Genomic DNA, 23,606 nt, shown 5'->3' with positions numbered 1-23,606 from the left:
AAACGTAGCAAAATGTTTATTTAAATAATAATTCTGTTGTATATTCCCCATTTAAAATTATATAAATCAGAGAAAAGCATCAAATAGTTTGAAAAGCTGGCAAGAATGTTATTTTTTCTTCACAGATGATTTGTTGAGGATCGCAGTTGTTGCTTTTTAATTTTCTTTTGATTGGCTAAGAGTTGTTTTAGCACTAATTATTCCTTTCTGCTCTGTAAGGAGCGGTCAGAAGGACTGCCACCTGGCTTTGCCGTACTACAGGATGTCTTGTCTGCCTGTCACAGAGGTCATGGCCAGGAACCGCCCGGTTCCCAGCAGCCCTCACTCCTACGGCCCCGGCTTCCTGTTTTACCTAAAGCATTACCTGTTAGAAGAAACAGAGCAGAGCCTCAGTCAGGTACTCAAACATACAGCTGCACAAACAAATATGCTGCTTGTATCGTGCTTAGGCTTGTTGTGATGGGAGACTTTTACAGTCAGGTATTTTGAGATCTGTTTTGAAGGTGCCATATGGATTAAGTCATTGTTAAATTTACTTTGCAGCATTAGAATGAACAATATGAAAGTGAAGTCCATCACCACCAAAGCTGTTATAATTTATCCCTGAATACAACCAATTTTCAATGTTAATGTCCTGAAAAAGTTCTGTGTTGTAGTGAATTGTGTGTAAAACATCTAATTAAGAAGTTATTGACGTACTGTATAATTTTTATATTCATCAGTTTATCAGTTGTTTTGTAAAAGGTCATTAATATACAAGGAAACTAAAGAAAAAGAAGAATTAAATAATTCTCTTCCTGCAGGAAGCTGCTGATGAGGTCATAGACATTTTCAGCCAATCGGAGCCCTCGCAGCTGGTCAGCGTGTGCGCCAGCCCGCCCATGGTAAACGTCAGTCCTGCCCGGACGATGCAAATCTTACAACATCTTGAGGACACTGCCGGCGTGTCGGTTCCCCTGACGATCACCATGGCAACCATGATGCTGCTTTTGGACGACCTGCCGCGATACACACAGATGATGGAAAGACACGCTGAGGTTAGAGGGGACAGGGTGTGTGTGTGTGTTTGTGTGTGTTTGTGTGTGTGTGTGTGTGTGTGTTTGAGGTAATGAGAAATACACGTTCCACATGTGTTTCTGAATCCAGTCTGACCCGCAAACAACAGTTTTTGTCTGATGTAGGTCCGGTTGAATCAGGCTATGTTTATCTGACCTGGCCAAAATAAATTGGTGAGATTGACATTAGTCAACTTTCTCCTGGAAATTCCTCCTTATTCAACAGGGAGTTTTTGTCTGATATCATCATTCATTCAGGCTTTCCTCCATTATTTCTTAGGTGCCAGTATTGTGCCAAATTATTGAATGTTTGCCAATTTTTAGACTTGATGCTGCTTTCTTTATTAGGTCTTCTTCTCCTGTGTTGGGACAACTTGACAAAATAATTGCTAAAACTAACTGTCGAATTGATTAGTAGGAGTTATTCCTACAGTGTATTAGGGTAAATGAATCAATACTCTAAAACATGAATTCTCAGAACGGTGTTTGTGTGTCTTCAGATGCTGCTGGTGTACGGGTTCATTGAGGAGTCGAGGCTGTTGCTGCACGGTGGAGGTGGAGGCCAGCACGCACACATCCGTCCCACGGCGTTGACTCGCCAGTTGGCAAAGTCCCAACCGGGGCTGCTGGTGGCTGCCATGGTGGCTCTACATGAAAACAACAAAGTTCAACTGGAACAGGCTGATCAAATATTCAAGGTGTGTGTGCGTGTGTGTCACTAGCACCTGGTAATCCACAGCAAGGAGGCGAGAAGTAAAATCATCTCACTCATTTGTTACGTTACCTAAGCAGCAAAATACTAGCCTTAATTATGATTTAAATGTGTGTGTTTAGGAGCTGGGCTGTGAGAATTGCTTACAGGTGGATTTCTGGGAGGCGATGCTCATGGCGTCCTCGCAGGAAGCCGTCATCCAGGAACTTCTGTTCCGAGTGGCGTCTGTCTACATCGACCGACTGACAAACTCAGAGCCTCCACACACACCTTCAAGACGCAGGCCGCTGAAGAGCGCTGAAGATCTGGTACAGTTGCTAAAAAGTTCTGCTGTCGTGTTTGTTTGTTTGGTAGACAGCTGTTCAAGATTTAAGCCAATTCAGCCGTCTTTTTATTTTCTGTCGTTGATATTTATTAATAACAAAGGCCTGTGTGTGTGTGTGTTGTGATTGTGTGTGTGTGTGTGTGTGTGTGTGTGTGTGTGTGTGTGTGTGTGTGTGTGTGTGGTGTGTGTGGTGTGTTTGTGTGTGTGTGTGTGTGGTGTGTGTTGTGGTGTGTGTGTGTGTGTGTGTTTCAGATAAACTCGTGCATCCATTACGGTGCTCTGTACCCGTGGCTCACTGTTCTCAGTCCAGCTCACACTACCAGCTCCCAACACCAGGAGGCGCTACACAAACTGCAGGTAATTTGTCTGTGAACAAAATAAGTCTGCTTCTGTATGCCATCAGTGAAGCTGCCTCAGTAAGAAGCTAGAATCACATTACATTAATAGAGGAGAGATCAGAGAGACCATCTGCCTTCAAAGTGTTATAAGTTGTAAAATAAAAGGAACTGAATTAATTATTACAAATAGATTTTTAAGGCATTACAGAACTTCTCCTGATGCACTGCTTTTAGCACTTTTAAGACTCATACACACATATGTAACACTTAAATTACAACAATAGAGCTTCATTTATCTGTATGAAAATGCAACAATATATAACTAAAACTGGACAAAATAAACTTCTGTGTGTATGTATGTAATTCTTAGGAAATGAAGTATACTTTAAACGTTATCTTCATTTTTTAGATAAAGTAAACTGTCAGGCCAAGAAAAATTAAATAATAATTGATCAAATAAAACAATTTAACTATTTTTCACAAGCAAGTTATTCCCAGCAGAGCAGATAAAACTCTTTTAGACCATGTGTAGAAATATTCAGGGATACAGCTGTTTTTTAATCAATGACAACTTAATAAAAATAATTAAAAGTGGAAAAAACTGAGATTGTGGGACTACCTGGACATGGCAGACATTTCTAAAACCCTGGTTTGTGTTTCTGAACAGTAGCAAAAATAGAGAAAAGTGAGCAAAACAGTTCAGTCACTTACATAATTACAGTTTCACAGCAATATCTATCAAAAGAGGCTGTGACTGCGAAACCCCTGAGTGTCTTGAACTGAGTATTTAATTTCTGTTTTTTGGTTTATGAACTCAACTTTTTTTTATTGTAAAACAAAGATTGTGTTATTTCACCTTTCTGTATGCCTGCCTGTGTCTCCAGTCTCTCCTGTGTGGTCCGTCCCTGTCTGTGGGCTCTGTCGTGCCTCTTCTAGAGCGCCTGTCAGAGGAAACCTTATGGGGCTTCAGCCTGCACCTCCTCTGTTCCACCAGAAGGGGGCAGTACGACAGCAGCATTGAAAAGCTGCTGGACCGATGTCCTCAGGCCATCATAGCCTACGCCAACCACCAGTTACAAGACAAGAATATGGTCTGTACTGCGCAGCAGTGTGTAACCGTTTGACTCCGTACGCTCTCAGAAGTTTTACCGTCCGTCTCTTCTCTGTAGGTGTTGTGGTGGCAGAAGCTGCTCCCTGAGCTTTGTAACAGGACAAGAGCTGCATCTGACAACAGCATCCTATTGGCTGCTCTCAAAGGTTGAAGCTTTTCCCAGAATACCATTAGTCTGTTATAAGTATTCCATGACTTTCTTCTAAGTTTGAGGCCAGATGACCACATGACATAGTTATTCTGGACAGCAGAGTGCCGGTTTGTCTCCTTTGACTTTGATGTCAAACAGGTTTGACAACAATCTGGACACTCTAACAAAGCCATGAAATATATATAATATAATAATAATATAATTTATGTGCACATGTTGGGGATAATTTGAGTTATTCTAAATATTTTAGGCTTTGTTTATTTAAATTGTATTCTTCTTAAGCCAACAGAGCAGATCAATAGATAAAAGATCAACTATTTTCTCACCTCAAGTTTATTTTTGGCAGTACACAGAGTGTTTCTCTTGGTGATGAATTGAATTGACAACCCTGATTGCAGATCAGCTCTGGTGTTGTCATGTTTTGATGCCTGGGTTTAATGCGACTCGTTTCTATGCCGACAGAGACGCTGGTTGTGGTTGCCATGGAGACGAGCCCCTCAGAGTTTCTGGAGCTGATACCTGACGACGGCACCGCCTCGTACTTCCTGCCTCACCTGTTAACATGCAGTCAGAAACACTTGCTGGCCTGACCCACACACACGCACAGACTCACACAGACACACACACACAGACACACACACAGACACACACACACCACACACACACACGCACACATTCTTGAATAGACAAAGACAAAGGGTGTCAGCCCTTCTTGAATGACAGCATGTTGACTGCAGTACTCACTACTGCACTGGAGCAGTTGAGGGTTCAGTGATTTGCTCAGAAGACCCTCAGCAGTGTGTGTTTGAGGATGATTCAAGCTGACAACACTCACAACATAATCCTGGATCTCTACTCTCGACGCTATGAGCAGCATTTTGTCCTCAGACAATCATGGAAAGGTTTTGTGTGTTTGTGATGGCACAAGTACTTGACCACCTTCTGGAGTTTGAAGCAATTAAATTAAACATTTATCAGCCACTCTGGTGATGTATCTGTTTTAGCTGACAAAGTAGTTATATAGAAAAGAATAGAATATACAAGCTACACAAGAACAGACTGCAGTATATAGAGCAGGTCATGCAGAGCAGATATTAAAAAAATGGTTTTAGGTTCCCCTTCAGGTTCCTGGTAGCTACGCAATCCAGTTTATAAATCCCATATTCTTCTTCTTTCCTGGATTTTTAGTTGTTGTTTGTACATGGATATTGCTTTGCATGAGTTTGGTTTGCCATTCATATTTTAACTTGTAATTTCTGTAACAGTTTTAAAGTATGTTTGTTTGTATCTCACGCTGTCACAGCTACAGAGACACAAGTCTAAACATGTAAGTTATATACTGTATGCGGTGACAAAAAAAATGTTGAGCTACTATGAGAATTTATTTTTATTTATTAGCAGTTTGTAGTCCTAAAACTGGTCCTGCAATCCTAAAAACGAGGAGTTTAAAGCACTTTAGAACTGATGGGGCCGCCACCAGACCTGTCCTCAACATTTTTTGATTCAGTAAATGCAAAGAAAAAGAAAGAAATTAAAAAACCTTTTATGAGTTTCATGTTTTATTCTCCAATTCACATAAGTAGCTAAATAACTTTTAATTTGTCACAACTGAAGCGACACATTCGAGTCAGTCTGTCTTTTTCTGTCACGGTTGAGTGAAAACCTTGTTTCTCCGTAATGTAATGCAATTTCAAGAAGGTGGAAAAATGTTCCCATTCATCACTTAAGCGGCAAGTACTTTGGACTTTATCCAAAAGATATTTTATCCAAGTTGCAATCAACCAGAACTGTTTTGTACCTCTTCACAACTAACTGCTTCCTTTAACTTGATTTTCTTTTCTTTAATTGGAAAAAAAAGAAAATATGAAAACTGTCATTCACGCCTTCAACATTTCATCTGGTTCATGTGAAACTCATGTAAGTTAGTTAGTAAAGAATAGGTATTAAGTTGTTGATAAGCAAAGGCGTCTTGTGTTGCTGCTTCACTTTACTGACATTTGTTGACACTATTGATTACAGACTGGTCGATGGGGTTTCGTGAACTCTCCACAGTTTCACCAGAGAAATTAGGTGTGACTTCAAACTAAACAAAGCCTGATAAGATAGTAGACTGCTGTGGTGTATGATTTGCTATGTGGGCTCCTGCTGAAGTCTGCAAATTTAAGGCTGTTTGAATACAAAGTTCAAGAAATGTTCTCCTTCACTTGTCTAGAAAAGACACTGAAGTGGATCATTTGAGGAGTTACTGAGCCTAAAAGTCCAAATCTATTCATAAAATATGTATTTTAATTTTATGATCTAGTATTTTTCTGATTATGTAATTACTTAGGGTGGGGGGACAATGGAATACTATTAGGTGATCAATTAAAAGTGACTCAATCATCAGGTCAATGAATAAACAGACTACAAAGGATGTGTGAATAAGGAGTTGATTAAAGACATAACTCTATACCTGGCCTACATGAGCCATCTGAGACTCCTTTGAACACTTAAATTCATTATGTAGAAACTGGAATCAACAGTTTAAAAAACATGTAATCTAAAAACCCTGCAGAACCAACCAGAGCCATTTCACAAACCTTTCAACCAATGAGAGCTTCAGAGAAGTCGACAGAACCAATCACAGCCCGAGAGCACAACTCTGAGCCAATCAGAGCTTCAGACGCTGATAGATCTCACCTTGAGGTAATGAGAGTTCAGGTGTTTGGAGGGCCACCGTCACCCAAAGAATATCTGGAGGTTCAACTGTTTGGGGGGAAACTGTAGAGAGGAAATAGAAAGCAGTACCAGGCATAAAAACATAGAGGGACAAGAGATCAATGAGATAAAACGAAATAAGGCTAAATAAAGGGAAAGAGCAGAGGAAAGTGAAGGCTAAATCAAGGTTGGATCTTGCCAAAACACACATAGGACAGAGAGCACTTAAAGGAAGAGTGAAAAGAAGTAAGAATTACAGGAGATAAAGAGTTAAATCAGAGAGGATGAAGTTGAAAGAGAGGAAGACAGTGTTGCTGTCCATCACTGAAAACATTGAGATGGAGTTGTTCTCTTCAGAGGAGTCCTGCGTCATGATATCAACACTGGAGAAGGAGGAAGAATACAGCGTTGCCCAGGTGTGTCTTCTGTAACACTGCAGCTCAGCGTGCAGCTTCAGTTATACGTTGGAAGAAGTTAAAACTAAAAGAAAATGTCTTTGTGTTTAGTGTTTAGCAACAGCCTTGCCCTTCATAGAAAGTCCAAATAGTATGTTCTGAAGGCAAAACCCTGAAATATGACCCCTTACCTTCCTTTACCTCTGCTGCCACACAAATACAATGAAAGTAAACACTGTTTTGGTTGTTGTGCAGCTGAAACCTGCAAATGGTTATTTCTGGTACGAAACTGTGCTATTTGAGCTCTTTATGTATATTTATTTCAGTGCTTCAAGCAATGCATTACATATACTTCAGTTTATTAGGGTGAGAGCAGAAATATGTGCTGCTAATATGTCAGAAATACAGGAAATGCAAACAAATGGATAGATTTAAAAAAAAAAATAATAATAATAATTTTTTATGATTTTCTTCTAATCTCTCATTTTTCTTTGTAAATTACTGGATACTTTTACCTGTGAAAATTATTCAGATTAAACATGTGGGATAAAATCACACTTTGGTTTTCACTGGTGCCCCCTGGTAGACATGTGCAACTGGTGATGTGGTGTCACAAGTAGACCTTTCTTTAAAGGGGTTAGCCAGCAAGTAGGAAAATGTATTTTGTGTGTGAGATTTGGTTGAACTGGCCTTTTAAATCAAAAACCATTTCCTCAATACAACAACTTATTTTCAACAAAATTACAGTAGTAGAGTAGGCTACTGAAAAAGAACTGAAACAAGAAACAAATGTCATGCTGTTTCCCATACAAAATATTATAATTTATGGAAACTTCATGGTTTTGCAATAATCAATAGTTAATAGTTGCAGCTGTTACAATGCCATTCGTCTAGAATGCTCCCTCCATATGGAGAATCACGTGTGTATTCATGCACAGTAAATATCTTTCTCTTATTTCCCCTGAACCCAGAGATACCTGGAGCATCCTCTGGTCCCTGACTGTGAGGAGGAACCAGAGCCAGAGCAAGTTCAGACCCAACCCAGGCAGCAGGCCAAGCCCAAAACAGAATCTCCCACCAAGGAAGAGGACAAGCACGGCCTCCCTGTCCCAGAATTCATGGATGAAATTGAGATAGAAATGGAGGTTAGTGAATATGAGGGATTTAAGTAGGTAGATAAGTAAATAAATTTATAGAGTTGCAATGTATAAGAGAATCTCACCCCTACTTATTGTAATACTGTTGAAAAGAAATGGCAGCCATTCAGAAGCTCTATGAGCAGGTTCGTCAAGATTTTGTCAAGATAACATTTCCAAGTGGCTTATTTTCTTTCTCACTTTTCTTCCGTCCATACAGGTGTTTCCTCCCCCCAGAGTGTCTGAGAGTCTTGTGTCTGTCACAAACCCGGTACGTCGCCTCATGTTTTATTTAGTCATTTCCTGGTCAGCAAGTCAACTTTCCAGCAGGCGGAATGTGTGCAAACATGAACTCGTTTTATCTGATTGGGTTGTGATCACTGTAACCACTGAGCCTCCTTGCGTCTCACTGTTTAAAACAGAATCTAATCAGGTTCAGTGTATTGGCCAAAACAGATTTGTTGTGCGCTAATCCTGAGCACATGGGGAAAGACTGATCAATCAACACTAATCTGTTGCCCTCTTTATCTGTGTTGAAAGCTTCAATTCAGCTATCAGTCAGTCAGCAGGTTGTGTATTGCAGTTAGGATAAATAAACCCATCGTATAGTGAAGTCTGTCAATTATAGGTCAGTTAGACACAGTATTAAAGGGTACATGTGTGGGTTGCATCTGCAAGTGTGAGTGTTTCCTTAATTGTTGCTTTTTTTCTCATTTTTCATGTTTTCTTTTTCTTTGTGTTTATTCCTTTTTTTTTAACGGATTTCCCATTTAGTGTACAAAATGTGAGAAAGTAAGGACAAATGCCACCTGAATGTTCCCAGAGTCAAAGAGGTTATTTTATTTGAGTATCAGTTTGAACCCAAAGTGATTCATTTTATTATGATTGGAGGTGGAGACAAGCTCATAGCTTTCAGAGAAGTTGGAACCTACCTTCTGTACACATTTTTATTTAATAAATGAATTACAACATTTACACTAATCAAATATTTAAAGTGTTGGCAACACTTTACAATAAAGGACATAGAAGTTTGAATATTTACTAGAACAAATAATGTATGAATGAGGAACTGCTAGTGAGCAATTCGTTAAAGAGTAACTCCTAGCTCATTCTTTTTATCAATCAATTAAATATTAATGTTTTCTTTTGTCCCGTGCTACAACCAGTTGCTTCCTGCTATACTTGCACTCACATTTTACTGCCCTTTTTCTGTATGGTTTTGCATCAAAAAGCATCTTCAAACTGTATCTGTTTGAAGTTAAAATTCTTGGGCAATATGAGGGCATGATTAATGTGATTTATCAACATATGTAATCTGCTTGTCTGTCCATTGACTTCATTTTGCGGTTTGTACTCAAACTCTGTTCTGTGGATCCATCATGTTAATACAGTGTGATGTTGTACTGTGTGCTGCAGCTGTCCCCGAACAAAGGTAGTCGTCTCAAATGGAAGAGACTGACTCCGCAGAAGACAAGACTGGTGGTCAAAGATGTGGTGTGTCTACCCAGAAGACCCTTCCTGGCACAGCTGGAGAGGTGAGAGGTGTTATCGTGGTGTAAGCAAAATATTCTAACTATATTGGTATGCCATTTTATAAAGTTTGCATATTCATGGTTTCTGTTTGATGATTCTTGATATTTTGTGACATCTTCTCCAGCATTAACATTAGTCAGGATTAACCATATCTGTGATCCATGATAGGTTTTATTGCAACTACTGAGCACGTTCATGCTCCCCAGAAGATGATCCTTCTCTAATTAGGACTGTGACTTCTCTAGTGCCTAAACATGTCAAATTAAGCCACAGAGATATAAAATTTCTCAAATATCGGGTTTGATAAGCAGGTTCTTGCTCACTGAAGCAGCTGGCAGTATAACCGGTATATACTGTACAATAAATGACAGACACACACACAATTTGGTCTCTAGTGGCAAGCCAGTGACATAATCCTGAATTTCTTATGTGTATAGATATTCTATTATCAAGTAAAGTACCAATTAAGGGGTGCTTTTGCTGCAGCGGTCATGGGTTTGAATCCGACTAGTGGCCCTTTGCTGTGTGTCATCCCCTCTTTCTCTCCATATAAATAATATATAAATATTCTTCTCTGTTCTTCCAGACAGATTGTTCCAAGAGGCAAAGAACTAGCAGCTCTAGGGGCGATGGGATTGACTGCTCGCATCACCATTGACTGTGGTTGGTCGGCCAATCAGATGCATAGTCGTCTGGCGATGCTCTTCTGGGGGCTGTTTGTGAAACGAAAGGGACAAAGGTTCTCCTTCACATATATACAGGTGTGTGTGTGTGTGTTTGTGTGTGTGTGTGTGTGTGTGTGTGTGTGTGTGTTATTTCTATACCTGTAAGAACTAGGTCCACCCACAACAAAAAATACATACAAAACAATACATACTGTACTGTATAGCACATGTAAAAAGTCTCAATGAGACCATGTACAGACAATTAAGACTTGGGCTACAAATTAATATTGAGATATAACATCTGGTGGCAAATGTCTCAGATTCTTCCAGATTTTGGTATATTTATATCCGAGGGTATGTGTGGTTTCCAGTGTGTGCAGGGCTCCAGGGTGCTGTTTGTCCCAGACACCCCTGCAGAGGGCTGGACTGGAGAGCAGGTGCTCAGCATCTCTGGACATGGTGCTTTGTACATCCTAAGCCACCAGGACTACCCACAGGTAAAACAAACAGCTACCATTTTCATATTGGATGTTTGGTTTCCATTTATGTTAATATAGTTTTCAGCATGATGTTACATTAATCAGTGGTTTAATGTACAGTGGATTTCAAACTGGGGTCTAGGGACCAACAGGTGTCCTAGAGTGGTTTATAGGGGGTCCCCAGCAAAGCAATATAAGACATATATATAATTTTTTGGAAAATGAAACGGCATTCAAAATACATAAGGTTGGCTGTGATTTATTGTAATTTCTAGGGATTGACAATGAAAACTTTTTTTTAATCTTCAAGTCTTTAAAAAAAAAAAAAAAATATTCAGATGGGATTCCTTAAGATGGATCCTTCCAAAGGGCGTAAAGTTAAAATACTCTTCTCTCAACAGGCAGAACCAGAAAGGTCAGCTAGTGATACGCCTGTGCTGAACAGGTATGTAAGCATTAGTTGTTCCTGGAAAGAAATATTCCAAAAATGGTAAACCATACAACTGAATTACCTGAATGTGTGGCTTGTGTTGTTCGTTGTTGTTGTGTTTTGTGTTGTGTTTGTCTCTGTAAGTGAATATAGTTTTTGCCTGGAGGTCAGACACATGAGCAGTGGAAATAGTACATGACCAGCTCAATTGGCAGCACCCCAGAGGAGGTGAGTTTGGTTCTACTCACAGGTGTATCAGTTGGCATGCCACAGGGATGAGGGTGCCCCCCTTTCTTGGTCCAGTTGATTGAAACGCTGGCTAAATGTGCCCCTTGGGATCCAAAACATTTCGTCTAAATGTTTTCCTCTTGGAGCCAATAAGCTGTGCAAAGTGCCTCTTGGGAGCAAAGCTTCGCTATATATGTCCTATTTGTCAGGACAACATCTTGTGCGTAAAGTGCCCTCCGTTGTTGCAAAGTAATAATCTAAATTGCCCTCTGTCTAATTCTATATATAGATATTGGATCCTATTGCATGTTTAAGATGTGATACCTGTTTTTTTCCACTTATGTCTTGTGAGAATTATAGCTTTTCAAGATAGCATGGTAAGATTTGTAATTAGTTTGGTTTAAACATGCATATCAGGTTTCCGCCAGTTTAAAGTTTACCCCCGATTGGTATTATTCCTCTCTTTCCAAAAAACTTGAGCTTGGACCTTACACTTTGTTTTAAGACGTTGAGACTTTGATTCATGCCCTGCCACCTGCAGCAATGGAGCAGCACTTATTCTCATCATAGTGTAGTAAAATATATTGACACTATTAACTGTGCAATGATTTTATTTGGGCCCTTTGTTATTATATTGACCAGAACTATATCTCACGAGAACAGTTTGGATTTAATCTGGTGCTAATAATGTGTTAAAATGCACTAGAATTACAGGAATGCATCCTACTTAATATTTGAAAATCTTCTGGGGGGAAACCACCAGACCCCTAGGGGTTTTTTTCTTCATACATCCATGTCACTGTGTGTTCTTCAAAGTCCTATGTTGAAATCCACACAGTCTCGTGGATGCTGATCATACAGCAGCTAACCTGATAAAGTCTGTCTAAATTAGTCTGTTTTAAGCTAATAATGGTCCATTTGTATAACTATAAAACGTGTCTAAAAGTGCCCTCTACAGGTGGTGAGGACGCGCTATATGTGCCCTTTTTTTCCTTTCTGTCTGCCCTTTCAAAAGGTCTGTGGCACTGACAGTAGACAAGAAAAAGAACAAATGCAACAACTTTTCCCCCCAGATCATTTCCTCTTTGTCTCCTGTTAAACCTGTCCCTGTGATGTGCAGTCGACACTCGACCTGGACGCCATCCTGAGACTGTTCAGACAGGAGAACATAAATGGAGATGTAGAAACCGACATCCACGTGAGGAGGAGAGACGTGCTCCACAGCGCTCTGAAGGCGGTGAGGAGACCGGACTTCTGTTTCAGGACGACGCCCATTGTCACCTTCAGTGGAGATGAGACTGATGGACACGAGGGACCTCTCAGAAAGTTCTTCAGGTTATTATTAATTTCCTCGTGTTTTTCCTGAAGCACATGTTGGTGATTCCAATTATGCCTCCTGTTTTTTTTAAACCATTGTACTATTTTTTTTAATATATCCATCGAATGTGTTTTTAAAGTTTAGTTTATAGGCTTATAATACAATATCTAAGCTCTTGGCTTGGTATTATTCTTGGCCTGATTAGTTGTTGATCCAATATGAATGAATGTGTTTTTAAACTGACATTTACATAATTTATGGATAAATGGTTTGCAAAATGATTATCATTACAAAAATATTATATACTGTATATAACGTAGATCACATTTTTTGCTTGATTAATGCCAAAATAATGACAAATAATTGTCATATGTATATATGTATGTATGTATGTGTATGTATGTATGTGTGTTCATTGTTTATAATAATAATCTACATCAGCTAATTAAAGCATAATTTTATAATATGTGAATCTCTGACAACAGATATTTCTAATTTCCTCTCACACAGATTGACTTTGCTGGAGTTGCAGGAAAGTTCTGTGTTTGAGGGTCTTCCGGGGCGCCTGTTCTTTACCTATGACCTCAAAGCTCTTGAAGACAGGAAGTATTACGAAGCAGGCGTCCTGATTGGCTGGTCTCTGGCTCATGGTGGGCCTGGACCTTGTTGTCTACACCCTGCACTTTACCAGGTTGTGTGCATGTGTCTTTTATGTATAAGATGTAATTTAAAGTACTGATTGTTGTGCAGGGGCAGAGCTAGAGACATTGGGTGGTAGAAATATTTGCTTGTAAAAGCTGGAAAGCTCAAAGAAATTGCATTACTATGGCATATATAGAAATATCTATAGGTGATAAATTAATTGTTTTATTCCCAAATCTTCAGCCATTTTTCCAATGGGTTTTTTTCATCAAACTTATTCCTGTTACTTTGTCTAAAATATGGCCATAACAGATCATTAAGTTATGTGTTAATTTCTGTTTTTTTAACACACTAGGTTTAAAATGAATCATAATTAAAGTGTTAAATTTGACAGCATTTGACACAAACAAAATGCTGTTTAACATCAGCATGGTTATACACTGCCATAATCTGACGAGTGATGACCACTGCTTGTTCTATTGTGTGTGTGTCGTACAAAACAAAAGGCCTTCAGTAACACATAGTGTAAATTACAGAAGCTGTGTTGAATTGTATTTGTGCATTGGTATTCATTGATATTGTATTATATTTTGTTGTCACAGTTGATGTGTGGCCAGAATCCGTCTTTGGAGGACTTCAGCTGGAGTGACATTGCCGATGCTGAAGTACAGATCCGACTGCAACAGGTAACACACACACAGAAACCTCACACACCTGTACTTCAAACTGACACAATAAACTATAAAACAAAAACTTCTGCACAATTCAATTCTGTCACCACATTCAGAAAATAAAATGACTAAACAACGTGGTTAAGTTAAAAAAAACTACGCAAAGTGAATTACATTTTCTTTTTTGTGCCTTTTTTTTAAATGATGCATGAATCCAGTATTTATATGTATGGAAGAGCAACTATTTCCAGATTTCTTGTTTTTAATTTACACGGTTCCAGTTCTACCACAGTAGAGAGAAACTGAACACAAATATATTTACCAAACCGGTTTGCTCCCGGACGGGGACCTTCGTGTCATGTCATTTCCTCTTTCTCTCTCCCTTATTTTCTGTCCCCTATCAAATGGAGATAAATGCCTCAAAAATGTAATCTGTGCAGTACCGTACACACACACACACACGCACGCACACACAAACACAAATAACACTCCTCTGCTCCTGTTTTAGCTGCATAGTTGTACTGATGTACAGCTGCTATCTCCCAGTCTGTGTGACTGGGTGTCGAGCTGTGGTATCCCTGGAATATATTCAGCCCACTCTGATGAAATACCAGTCATCTATAACCGCCTTGTCAAATATTACATCTACCACAGGTCGGTCACACACACACACACACACATGCATACACACACACACACCACACAACCCACACAGATTAGTGATACATGCAGCGTACACTTGAAACTTGTAGTTTATGTCCCATACACTGGTGTGTTTAATATTCTGTCACTAGTTATTTTATTTGTATGTACAGTATTCATTTATTTATGTAAGTATTGCATGTCCTCCACTGCATGGGAACGGCTGCTACAATGTCAGCTGCCCTGAAAATGAAACTAAAAATCAGTGCTGTCTCCCGTTAAGCATCTGATATAGAAAAATAAGCTAGTGAGCCAATTAAACAATCACTCAGTCCCTCTGCTGTCCTTCAGGGTGGCCAATATGATCGCCCAGTTCACCGAGGGGTTGAACAGCTGTGGTGGATTGTGGGATACAGTACTGACCCACTGGGAGGTGTTTTTGCCAGTGATGATGAGCGCACAGCAACAGCCTCTGACCCTGGAAGAGTTCAAAAAGGTTTTCACTGCCTGCTACAGCTGCCCGGACAGCCAGTTGAGGGCAGCTGAGGAGGCAACAGCCGGACACTGGGAAACAGTCCTCACCAAGGTCAGCGGTAAGAACAAAGAGATGGGTGGAGTAAAGAATTAAAGACGATTGATTGACGAAGAAGATGATAAAAGTGTTTTAGCGGTTACTATGATATAATATTTAACTTTAATTTGTCCTCGTCAGATGGTCAGGCAGATTTTTCCTTTGAAGATCTCCTCGCCTTCATCACAGGAGCTGATCATCTGCCTCCTCTTGGGTTCCCAAGATTGATCTCCCTGCGGTTTTACTCCCAGGTTGGTATCTATCGGATCAGTACAGGACCAGGTGATATGAGTTACAGGAAACCATGGACAGCTGATCTTGATCTTGATCTTGATCTAAACTGGGTGGACCTGCCTCTGCCAAAACTTAAAAAGACGGACCAGAATTTCAAAACCGTGAATTCAGATAGATGTTTTTCAAAGTAAAATACTCTTAATGCTATAAATTCAATGCTATTTCAATTTAAACCTTAAGTATTTTATGGTGCTTTTACCTTTTATCACCTCAGCTATTCAGGTGCATATAATATTAAAATTATCACTGCTTTTATTTGCTTCCATACTTTTTCCTTCTCTTTGAATTCATTTTCCAGGATGCGAGCATGTCAGGTGTGCGTCTGCCCTACGTCTCCACCTGCGCTCTGGAGCTCTTCCTGCCGAGGGGAGCAGCAGGGGCTGCAGACCTGTTGATGCTGCTGAGCAGAGCCATGCACGAGGCCCAGGGCTTTACTCGTTTCCAGACAGAGAGAGATGGAGAGGACGGTAGCGTAGCAGTGATCACAAGTTTATGAAGTGGACGTCCTCCTGGATACTTCTCATCCCACTGAAGCTGACTTTGTGAAACTGCAGGATATGAACAATGTTGGGGGTATAGGTGCTGGTCCATGAGCAGTTTGCATTAGGTACTAACTCATATGACCTGATGAGGAAGCCTAGACCAATGTTTGTCATTCAGGTTTTGTTTTAATCTTTTAATAGTTAAATACAATATACTGTTGATGCAGATATCCTATCAACAGCAACATTTTCACTTGATATTTATATTTTCACTGAAGGTTTTAAGGCTGATCTCGACAATTTGTGTGTGTGTGTGTGTGCGCATCTAATACTTATAATAAAGTTATTAAAAAGTCACACTAAACTTTCTTTTTGAAGTATTTATTAAGAACACAAAGAAGGCGCTTCAAATAGATCTGTCTCTTTATTCATCTTTCAAAAGGGGATTATTAAACATGAAATAAAGCCGTGGATTGCTTTATAAAATCTAGTGTTACATTGAAGCAAAACCAGAAAGCCTACAATGGTTTAACTTTGACAGTGCAGAAATGTCACAAGTAATATTTTTTAAATCGTTACAGAACAATGAAGAATTTTAGTACAAACATAATAATTTGAAAAAATATGAAATCAGCAATGTTGGGAAGAAATACAAGAGACTGCAAGAGTCTGAAACAGAGGGCAAAACCAAAACCACACAAACCACACACTTTTTAAAACAATTGATGAAAAGTGTTTTAAAAATATTTATATTCTGGTTTTCTAAAGAATTAGTTTCTATAAGCTTAATAAATCAGTTCTTGATTGTACAAGATAAAACAGGTTCACATGCAGTAGTCAGTGAGTGAAACCTGACAGATCGTTTATTTACTTGATTCACTCTGAACCTAAATCTATACATTCTACGGGGTAGTGGTGTTGCTTGAAACTGTGGTACTGTTGCTCAGAGGGGCTGTTGTGTCTGCCACTAGTGTTGCTGTGGATGTGTCTAGGATTGTTGTGTCTATGGTTGTGGGTGTCACAGGTGTTGTTGTGTCTATGGTTGTGGGTGTCACAGGTGTTGTTGCGTTCAGGGGTGTGGGTGTCAGGGGTGTTGTTGGTGTTGTAGTTGTGTTGATGAGCATCATGGGTGTTGCAGCTGTACTCGGGGGTATGGTGGTTGGGATAACGGTAGTTCCAGCTGTGGTTGAATCTACAATCCTTTGAATTTCTGTCAGTGTGACTGCGTGGGCTGTTCCATTCGGGAGATTGTCTCGAAAGAACTAAATTGAACCGAAAAAACACAGATATAGATATTTATATTGTGAGAACTCAATAACTGATCGTTTTAGCTGAATAGTCTTCAAAAACTTTTATTTTACACATTCTGTTTTACCTGTTTAACAAATTTAATGATGTCTTCATTGGTGACCTCTCCATATGAAGTTAGCTTCGCCTTCAGATGTGCCAGTGAGTCAAGGACTGTAAAAAAAAAAATAAAATAAAATCACATGTTGAAATTGAAATTTAATACAATGTAAATGTTAAAATAATTTCTGGTAAACACTATGATTCCATGAACATACAATTAGTTATTATTGCAGAAGACAAATGAGAAGAAATGTCTTTTGATGCAGTCTTTAAAGATACATTCTGAATCACTTATCATATATTTTGGTTAATTTTATTTACAAATAGACTTGGGGTCAGTTCATTGTTGATACAAAATTAGGATTAATTCAGGATGAATATCATTTTCAATCCAGTCCAATTAATCAGGATTCCCTGTATGACCACTGGAGTATCGCAATATCACAGATCAAAGTCTAAAAGCATCTGTAGTCTAGTTTAAAGATGTTGCACTCATATATTTTGTTGTTGTCTTGAACCAAACAATTTGAACCCCCTGAAATGTCATCCATTGTGGTGACTCATTTCTCGTGTCAATTATCAGTGTCAAGTTTCAACTTATAACCCATCAAAGTCAATGAAGTTTCTTTGTCAGTGTTAGTTTCACCCTTCACGTATTGTTTCCAGATTAGTTGTGGTGGTTGAATCCGAAATGGGTTCATTGTCAAGTGGATTTTAACATACAAGGAAATTGCCTTGGTATATTGGTGCATACCAGTAAACATCGAACAAGAAAACTGTAAATAAAGAAACAAGTATTGCAAGTCAAGACGCATGAATAGAAAAGTAGAAAATTGACAGGAATGTATGAAAAAATATAGCTTACATGCTTCTGTTGTGGTTGTTGGGGCTGTTGCGTTTAGGGGAGGAGCAGTCATATTTAATATCAATGGTTCAAACGTTCCCATGTCTTCAGATGTAGTAGCTGTAATCATTTAGAATTATAAATATTACATTTCAGAAAAACAATTAGGTCAAATACCTCAGTATTTCCATATCCCTTGTCATGTTTATCTCATATGAGGACTTTAATAAAGCAGTAGAAACAATGGGATCCATTGTCTGTTTGTACAACTGTCACCAAACATCTCAACGGCTACTTTCCAGGCTGGTATGCATTTTATCCTGGTGATTTTAGGTAGTGGCATTGCATTTCCAATGTCTAACAATGTTCTTGAATCAAAGTGCAAATAATATTCTTTTCAACTTTTTTATTTTATTCTTTTTATTAACTTTTCAAAAGTATAATGGTGGCACCTGACGCTGTCTGCCAGCCTGGATTTATGTTTTATGCTCTTGACATGTCTTTGACAGAGGACCAATCAGGAAGTAAATGCCGTCTTGGAAATTAACCAAAGCAAATTAACCAACTCTATTTAACCTTATTTTAATTATATAACTACTTATTAGATTAAATACAATTTGATTGTTTTATCTTTAGACGATTCCGGCTAACAGTTGTACATGGGTAAATGTTTATAATTAGTCCTTGTATCATAATTTGTAACAGCAACGAAAAACACATTTTCAGTCCAGATCTTGCTTACAGTAACATAAACAGTTAAAATTACTTAAGTTGAATTAATTAGACTACAATATTTTTTATAGGAGAGAATAATAAATCAATAACAACAATATTTTGTAGTATGTTAAATGTAAAACACAGACTGAAATACTTTGCTTAATACTTAACATCACTACTATCTCCAGTGTATTCTGATCAATATGGCAAAAATAGAACTTGTAAATAAAGTTGTAAGCAATAATTTCTCTTACTTTGTCCAGAGGATGCATGCAAATATCCAAGCACAAACATCCAACTAATGAATTTTCTGGCCATGATGTCTGGTGTGACTTCTCAGCAACAGGTACAGACGAGCATTTAACCTGTGACTGTATGTTGCGCTTAGTTTACCATTACTCCCCCCTCCTATTGAGGAGGAGACAAGGCCTGACAGCAGCTACCTGGAAATAACCTGAAAAACCAGGTAAGTCATTGACACTTGTTTACACAATATATAAAACAAATCACTGGAAAAACCTGCAGTGACACCATAATGCACTGGGTTTACCATCCAGCTCTTTATTTAGGAAAATATCAACATAATGAGTCATGACTGGTAAGGTTGGATTGGCTTAATGCATTTGGATCTTTACTGTTACTCTTATCTCCAAGGATGACGATTCACATTCTACGTTGTAGCCAAGATGGGAAATGCTGAGCCAGAGTACATAATTGACAGCTTGTTAGCGAGTCTCTATTAACACGTGCTATTTTTAGAACTTCTTTAGCTGGTGTAAATTGAGTGGAAGGTACATCCCCATCAACATTGGGATTTTTTCATGTAATTGCACTTAATGGAAACTTTTACTGGACACCCTGATCAAGGCTGTCAAACAGGTTTCTTGTTTATGTAAAGAAATTCTTCTCTTCCTCTGCTTTTTCTTTCTCTCTCTTTTGGTCAGCTCAAACTCTAATATTCTACATGATTCCTATTCCTTACTGTTATCACTGCTTTAATTACATCCACATGCCGTGAACTCTATAAGCTTTATCTTTGCAGTCATGAATTTAGAAACCTACGCTGAAACCCTTCTTTGTGGTAGATATAGGCGATGCTTTTTGCTGAAGATGTATGTTGTAGCTGTGTGTTTCTGCATTCACTGAAAATTGGAAATTCTTGTGTCTGTGAAAGCATAGTTGGATAGTAAAGGCTATTTGGCCAATTTGTCGTTTTTAAATTGTGTGGCATGATATTTTCAACTGGTTTGCCTTCAGCTGGGTACTTCCATTGCCATTTTTCTCTGTCCCTTGTTTTCTGTCTGCTATTAAATGGTAAAAGAAATAAAATAAAAATAAATAAATCTTCTGTGTTCTGTGTAAGTACCATTAACTCATTCATTCCTGATTTGCGCCTTAGACTTTTGGATCCAGGTCGGGGTGCAGACAAACAGTGAGTTCCCTTTTTGCTCTTGGACAAGTAAATTATATTAACTGGCTTGCTATGGCTTGTGCTGTTGCACTTTCTTGATGTTTGGCTGTGTTAGTCAAAGTTGTCTATTCTGCTAGTTTTTGATCATAAGTAATGTAATCAGAAAAACATACTGCTGTCCATATTTACAACAGGAGCCAAATCGCTACAAATACCACATTTTACGAAGTAACACTTAGGAGGATCTATTGGTAGAAACTGAATATAATATTCATAGGTTTGTTTGCATTTGTGTATAATTACCTGAAAATAATAACTGAATGAGCCATTTTTATTTACAGAGGGAGCAGCTGTTTTAATTGGTTGCAATCTGCAATCTCACCACAAGATGCAACTAAACTCTACACACTGGTTCTTTAAGTGAAAGTGATTGTGGCTACAAACAAAATCACACTAAATCGTTGTTGTCTAATATAGATCAGAAAAATAAAAAAAAAATTTGTACAAAAAAATCATTTGAAAGGAATATTTAAATCAGCGACAAATGTAAGGATCACAAATACCTTTTTTTAAAATACACCAAAAAATAAATTTTTATACATTTCAATGTATTCCACATATATTAAATTCAATTCCAAGGCAGGTAAATTTACCAAATGGGCAAAATTAAGGTAAATAGGCAACACCAAACAAAGTTAAACACAAACATACAGTATACATGTAATCATTCATGTGTGCCCCATGTAACATAAACTTTTTTTAAAAAGTTGGCCTGTACACAGAATGTGAAGGTTCGACTTCTTTCTCTGTACTGAAATATTTCTCGGTGTTCCAATTGGAATAACATATTCTATAAGCCTAATAAATACACTTTTGATGGCACACGACAAAACAGATTCACACTCAGTAGTCAGTCAAACCTGACAGACCATTAATTTAATTTTTTTTTAAAAGATTCACTCTGAACCTGTATTTATACATTCATTTTTGACTAATTCTGTCCACATGAAACTTCTATGGGGAAACTCACGAGGGAAGGGTATTGTTGCTAGGAGGTGTGGTAGTAGTAGTAGTTTCTGGTGTAGTTGTAATTTCTGGGGGTGTTCATGTGGTAGTTGGTGGCGTGGTCGTTGTACTTGGAGGTATGGTAGTTGCAGCCGGTGGTGTGGTGGTTGGAACCACAGTTGTAGAAGCTGCTGCAGATGTGGTAGTTTCAGCTGCAGGTGTTGTTGTGGTTATGGGTGTTGGTGTTGTTGTCAGTGGTGTTGTTGTGGGTGTAGTTGTGCTCATGGGTATGGTTGTCAGTGGTGTTGTTGTGGTTGTGGTTGTGCTCATGGGTATGGTTGTTACAGGTGTTGTTGTGGTTGTGGTTGTGGTTGTGCTCATGGGTATGGTTGTTACAGGTGTTGTTGTGGTTGTGGTTGTGCTCATGGGTATGGTTGTCAGTGGTGTTGTTGTGGGTGTGGTTGTGTTCATTGGTGTTGTTGTCATAGGTGTGGTTATGAGTGTAGTTGTTTGGCCAGTCCTTTGAATGTGTGTCACTGTGACTGTGTGGGCAACCGGGAGATTGTCTCTAAAGGACTAAATGGAGAGAAAACACAGATATTTATATTGTGAGAACTCAGTAACTGATTGTTTTAGCTGAAGAGCCTTCACAAGCTTTTATTTTACACTTTCGGTTTAACAAACCTGTTTAACAAGTTCAATGATGGTTTCATTGCTGAGATTTCCATATGAAATTAGTTTAATCCGTAGATGTATCAGTGATCCAAAGTCTGTGGGGATATAAAAAACAAAAATATGTAAATTAATAAAAGACTAATGTGATTATTGGAATGTGTTATTATTGAAGAAGACAAACGAGTACAAATGGCTTGAAATTCAGATGAAACTTAGTTCACTCCAGAAACAAATTCATTCAAGATTCTTCAGTTGCATTCACTGCAGTATCACTACAATTCCAATATCACAAATCATCTTTTCAATAACATCTCCTGTCCAGATACATAGATATCAGTCAATGTATAACCATAATTGTGTTATTTTCAGACACTTGGTGGCAGATTATATCCTGTAGTTGTGTTTAACCAATCTATACAAATACATTGTTCCAAAGTATTTTTTTATGTCAATTTTCATTATTCCTTTATTCTCTCCTTCACTTATTGTTTTTAGCTGAGTTGTGGTGGTTAGGGTTAGAAACTTGCTGTTGTAGTCACTGGGTCGTAGGTGGGTCAATAGTTGTAGTTCCTGGGGTTTCAGTCGTGGTAGGCATAGCAGTCTCACTTTATTTTAGCACTATTAGACATAAATTATACTATACTTCAAGTTTCCAACAAAACAGGAAGAAGAGGTATTTACTTTCACATAATAACATGTTTTGAGTGTTGCAAATTACTAATTACTATTAATTATTATCTAATAAAGTTTTTAAAATTCTGACACTGGGAAATAAAGATGCAATGTCCTGGCAGTTTCCATAGCCTGTCACTTGGGTCAGATAGTGATGCTATTATATCAAATGGTTTTAACTGCTCTGGAGTAGAGCGCCCAGGAAGCATGTATGACAACATCCTGTGACTCCGGAGCGGTTTGACTTTATCTTACTTCTCATAAGCAGTAACACAGTGAAACATAAACTTTAAAGAACAAATAGATGTAATGTCCTCTGGTCTCTGTGTGTTTTGTCAATATGTTATTACATTATGTTATTACATATACACTACCACCTTTACCTGAGCGCCAACCATAATACCAAACTACCCTCATATAAATATTCTCCCCTACGTAATACAATATTGACTATAATGTCTAACTGAAAGACAGTTAGACCTTGTCAGAGATAGAGTGCTTTACCTTTCTACAGTATACAGTATATACTGTATATATATAGTATGTAATCTTTTGTTTTATATGGATCTTTAATTTAGAATTGAAAAACCAACTGAGCCTAAGTCACAAACACACATTTACAAAATATAGGATATTTAAAACTAATTAAAAAACACATTGGGAAATAGAAGAGGGTAGCTCTAAAAACATCTGCAGTATTTGTAGTATGTCAAACACAAATTGAAATACTTACTTTAGAATACTTAACACTAATTATAAAATACCATCAATCAAAGCCATACAAAAAACACTTGTAAAGAAACACAAGAGTTACCTTGTCCAGAGGATGCATGTAAATATCCAAGCAAAAATATCCAACACAGGATTTTTGTTTCCATCTTGACTGGTGTTACTTCTCACCTCTCTAGGAAAAGTATTTAGTCTGTGACTGCACGTTGCACTTACCGGTAGTTATTAAATCATTCCTCCCTCAGCTAAAGAGGGAGTGACAAGACAGTGGTGACAGGTTACTTTCATGTAACCTGAAAAACCAGTTAGAGGTGTCTGTGACATTTAA

At 38.3% G+C, this 23,606-nt stretch overlaps 3 protein-coding genes and 1 long non-coding RNA gene across 4 annotated transcripts in view; 2 read left to right on the top strand and 2 right to left on the bottom strand.

Moving 5' to 3' along the window:
* The window catches only part of hps3 (HPS3 biogenesis of lysosomal organelles complex 2 subunit 1), a 14,677-nt gene extending 8,887 nt beyond the window's left edge, over positions 1-5,790 (top strand). Inside the window, exons 15-22 of the mRNA XM_035653572.1 lie at positions 220-397; positions 804-1,037; positions 1,556-1,753; positions 1,890-2,075; positions 2,345-2,449; positions 3,315-3,521; positions 3,600-3,687; positions 4,155-5,790. Of these exons, the coding sequence (XP_035509465.1) occupies positions 220-397; positions 804-1,037; positions 1,556-1,753; positions 1,890-2,075; positions 2,345-2,449; positions 3,315-3,521; positions 3,600-3,687; positions 4,155-4,282 (1,324 nt within the window). The 3' untranslated portion in view covers positions 4,283-5,790. The remainder of the gene's footprint in view (positions 1-219; positions 398-803; positions 1,038-1,555; positions 1,754-1,889; positions 2,076-2,344; positions 2,450-3,314; positions 3,522-3,599; positions 3,688-4,154) is intronic.
* A 660-nt stretch (positions 5,791-6,450) lies between these two features.
* Positions 6,451-16,234, top strand: LOC118321997. The gene is made up of 13 exons (XM_035653571.1): positions 6,451-6,805; positions 7,756-7,929; positions 8,141-8,191; positions 9,337-9,455; positions 10,040-10,214; positions 10,490-10,615; positions 12,376-12,590; positions 13,084-13,264; positions 13,818-13,901; positions 14,395-14,540; positions 14,880-15,121; positions 15,241-15,350; positions 15,692-16,234. The coding sequence occupies exons 1-13, from the start codon at positions 6,674-6,676 to the stop codon at positions 15,887-15,889; spliced, it is 1,953 nt and encodes a 650-aa protein (XP_035509464.1). The 5' UTR covers positions 6,451-6,673; the 3' UTR covers positions 15,890-16,234.
* Positions 16,235-16,284: 50 nt separating this feature from the next.
* LOC118322213 (probable maltase-glucoamylase 2) lies at positions 16,285-19,148 on the bottom strand. Its single transcript, XM_035653835.1, has 4 exons — positions 19,041-19,148; positions 18,091-18,189; positions 17,251-17,336; positions 16,285-17,137 (listed from the first exon to the last, which is right to left on the bottom strand). Exons 1-4 carry the CDS (start codon positions 19,102-19,104, stop codon positions 16,778-16,780), a joined length of 609 nt encoding a protein of 202 aa, XP_035509728.1. The 5' UTR covers positions 19,105-19,148; the 3' UTR covers positions 16,285-16,777.
* Positions 19,149-21,658: 2,510 nt separating this feature from the next.
* LOC118322438 lies at positions 21,659-23,475 on the bottom strand. The gene is made up of 3 exons (XR_004796446.1): positions 23,364-23,475; positions 21,887-21,972; positions 21,659-21,778 (listed from the first exon to the last, which is right to left on the bottom strand). It is a non-coding gene; the product is annotated as an uncharacterized LOC118322438 (long non-coding RNA).
* Positions 23,476-23,606: the final 131 nt, after the last annotated feature.

The sequence above is a fragment of the Morone saxatilis genome, unplaced genomic scaffold (genome assembly GCF_004916995.1).
Source record: "Morone saxatilis isolate NCDOM2014 unplaced genomic scaffold, NCSU_SB_2.0 Contig12, whole genome shotgun sequence".
Classification (NCBI taxonomy): Eukaryota; Metazoa; Chordata; class Actinopteri; family Moronidae; genus Morone; species Morone saxatilis.
This window is presented reverse-complemented; position numbering and strand designations above follow the sequence as displayed.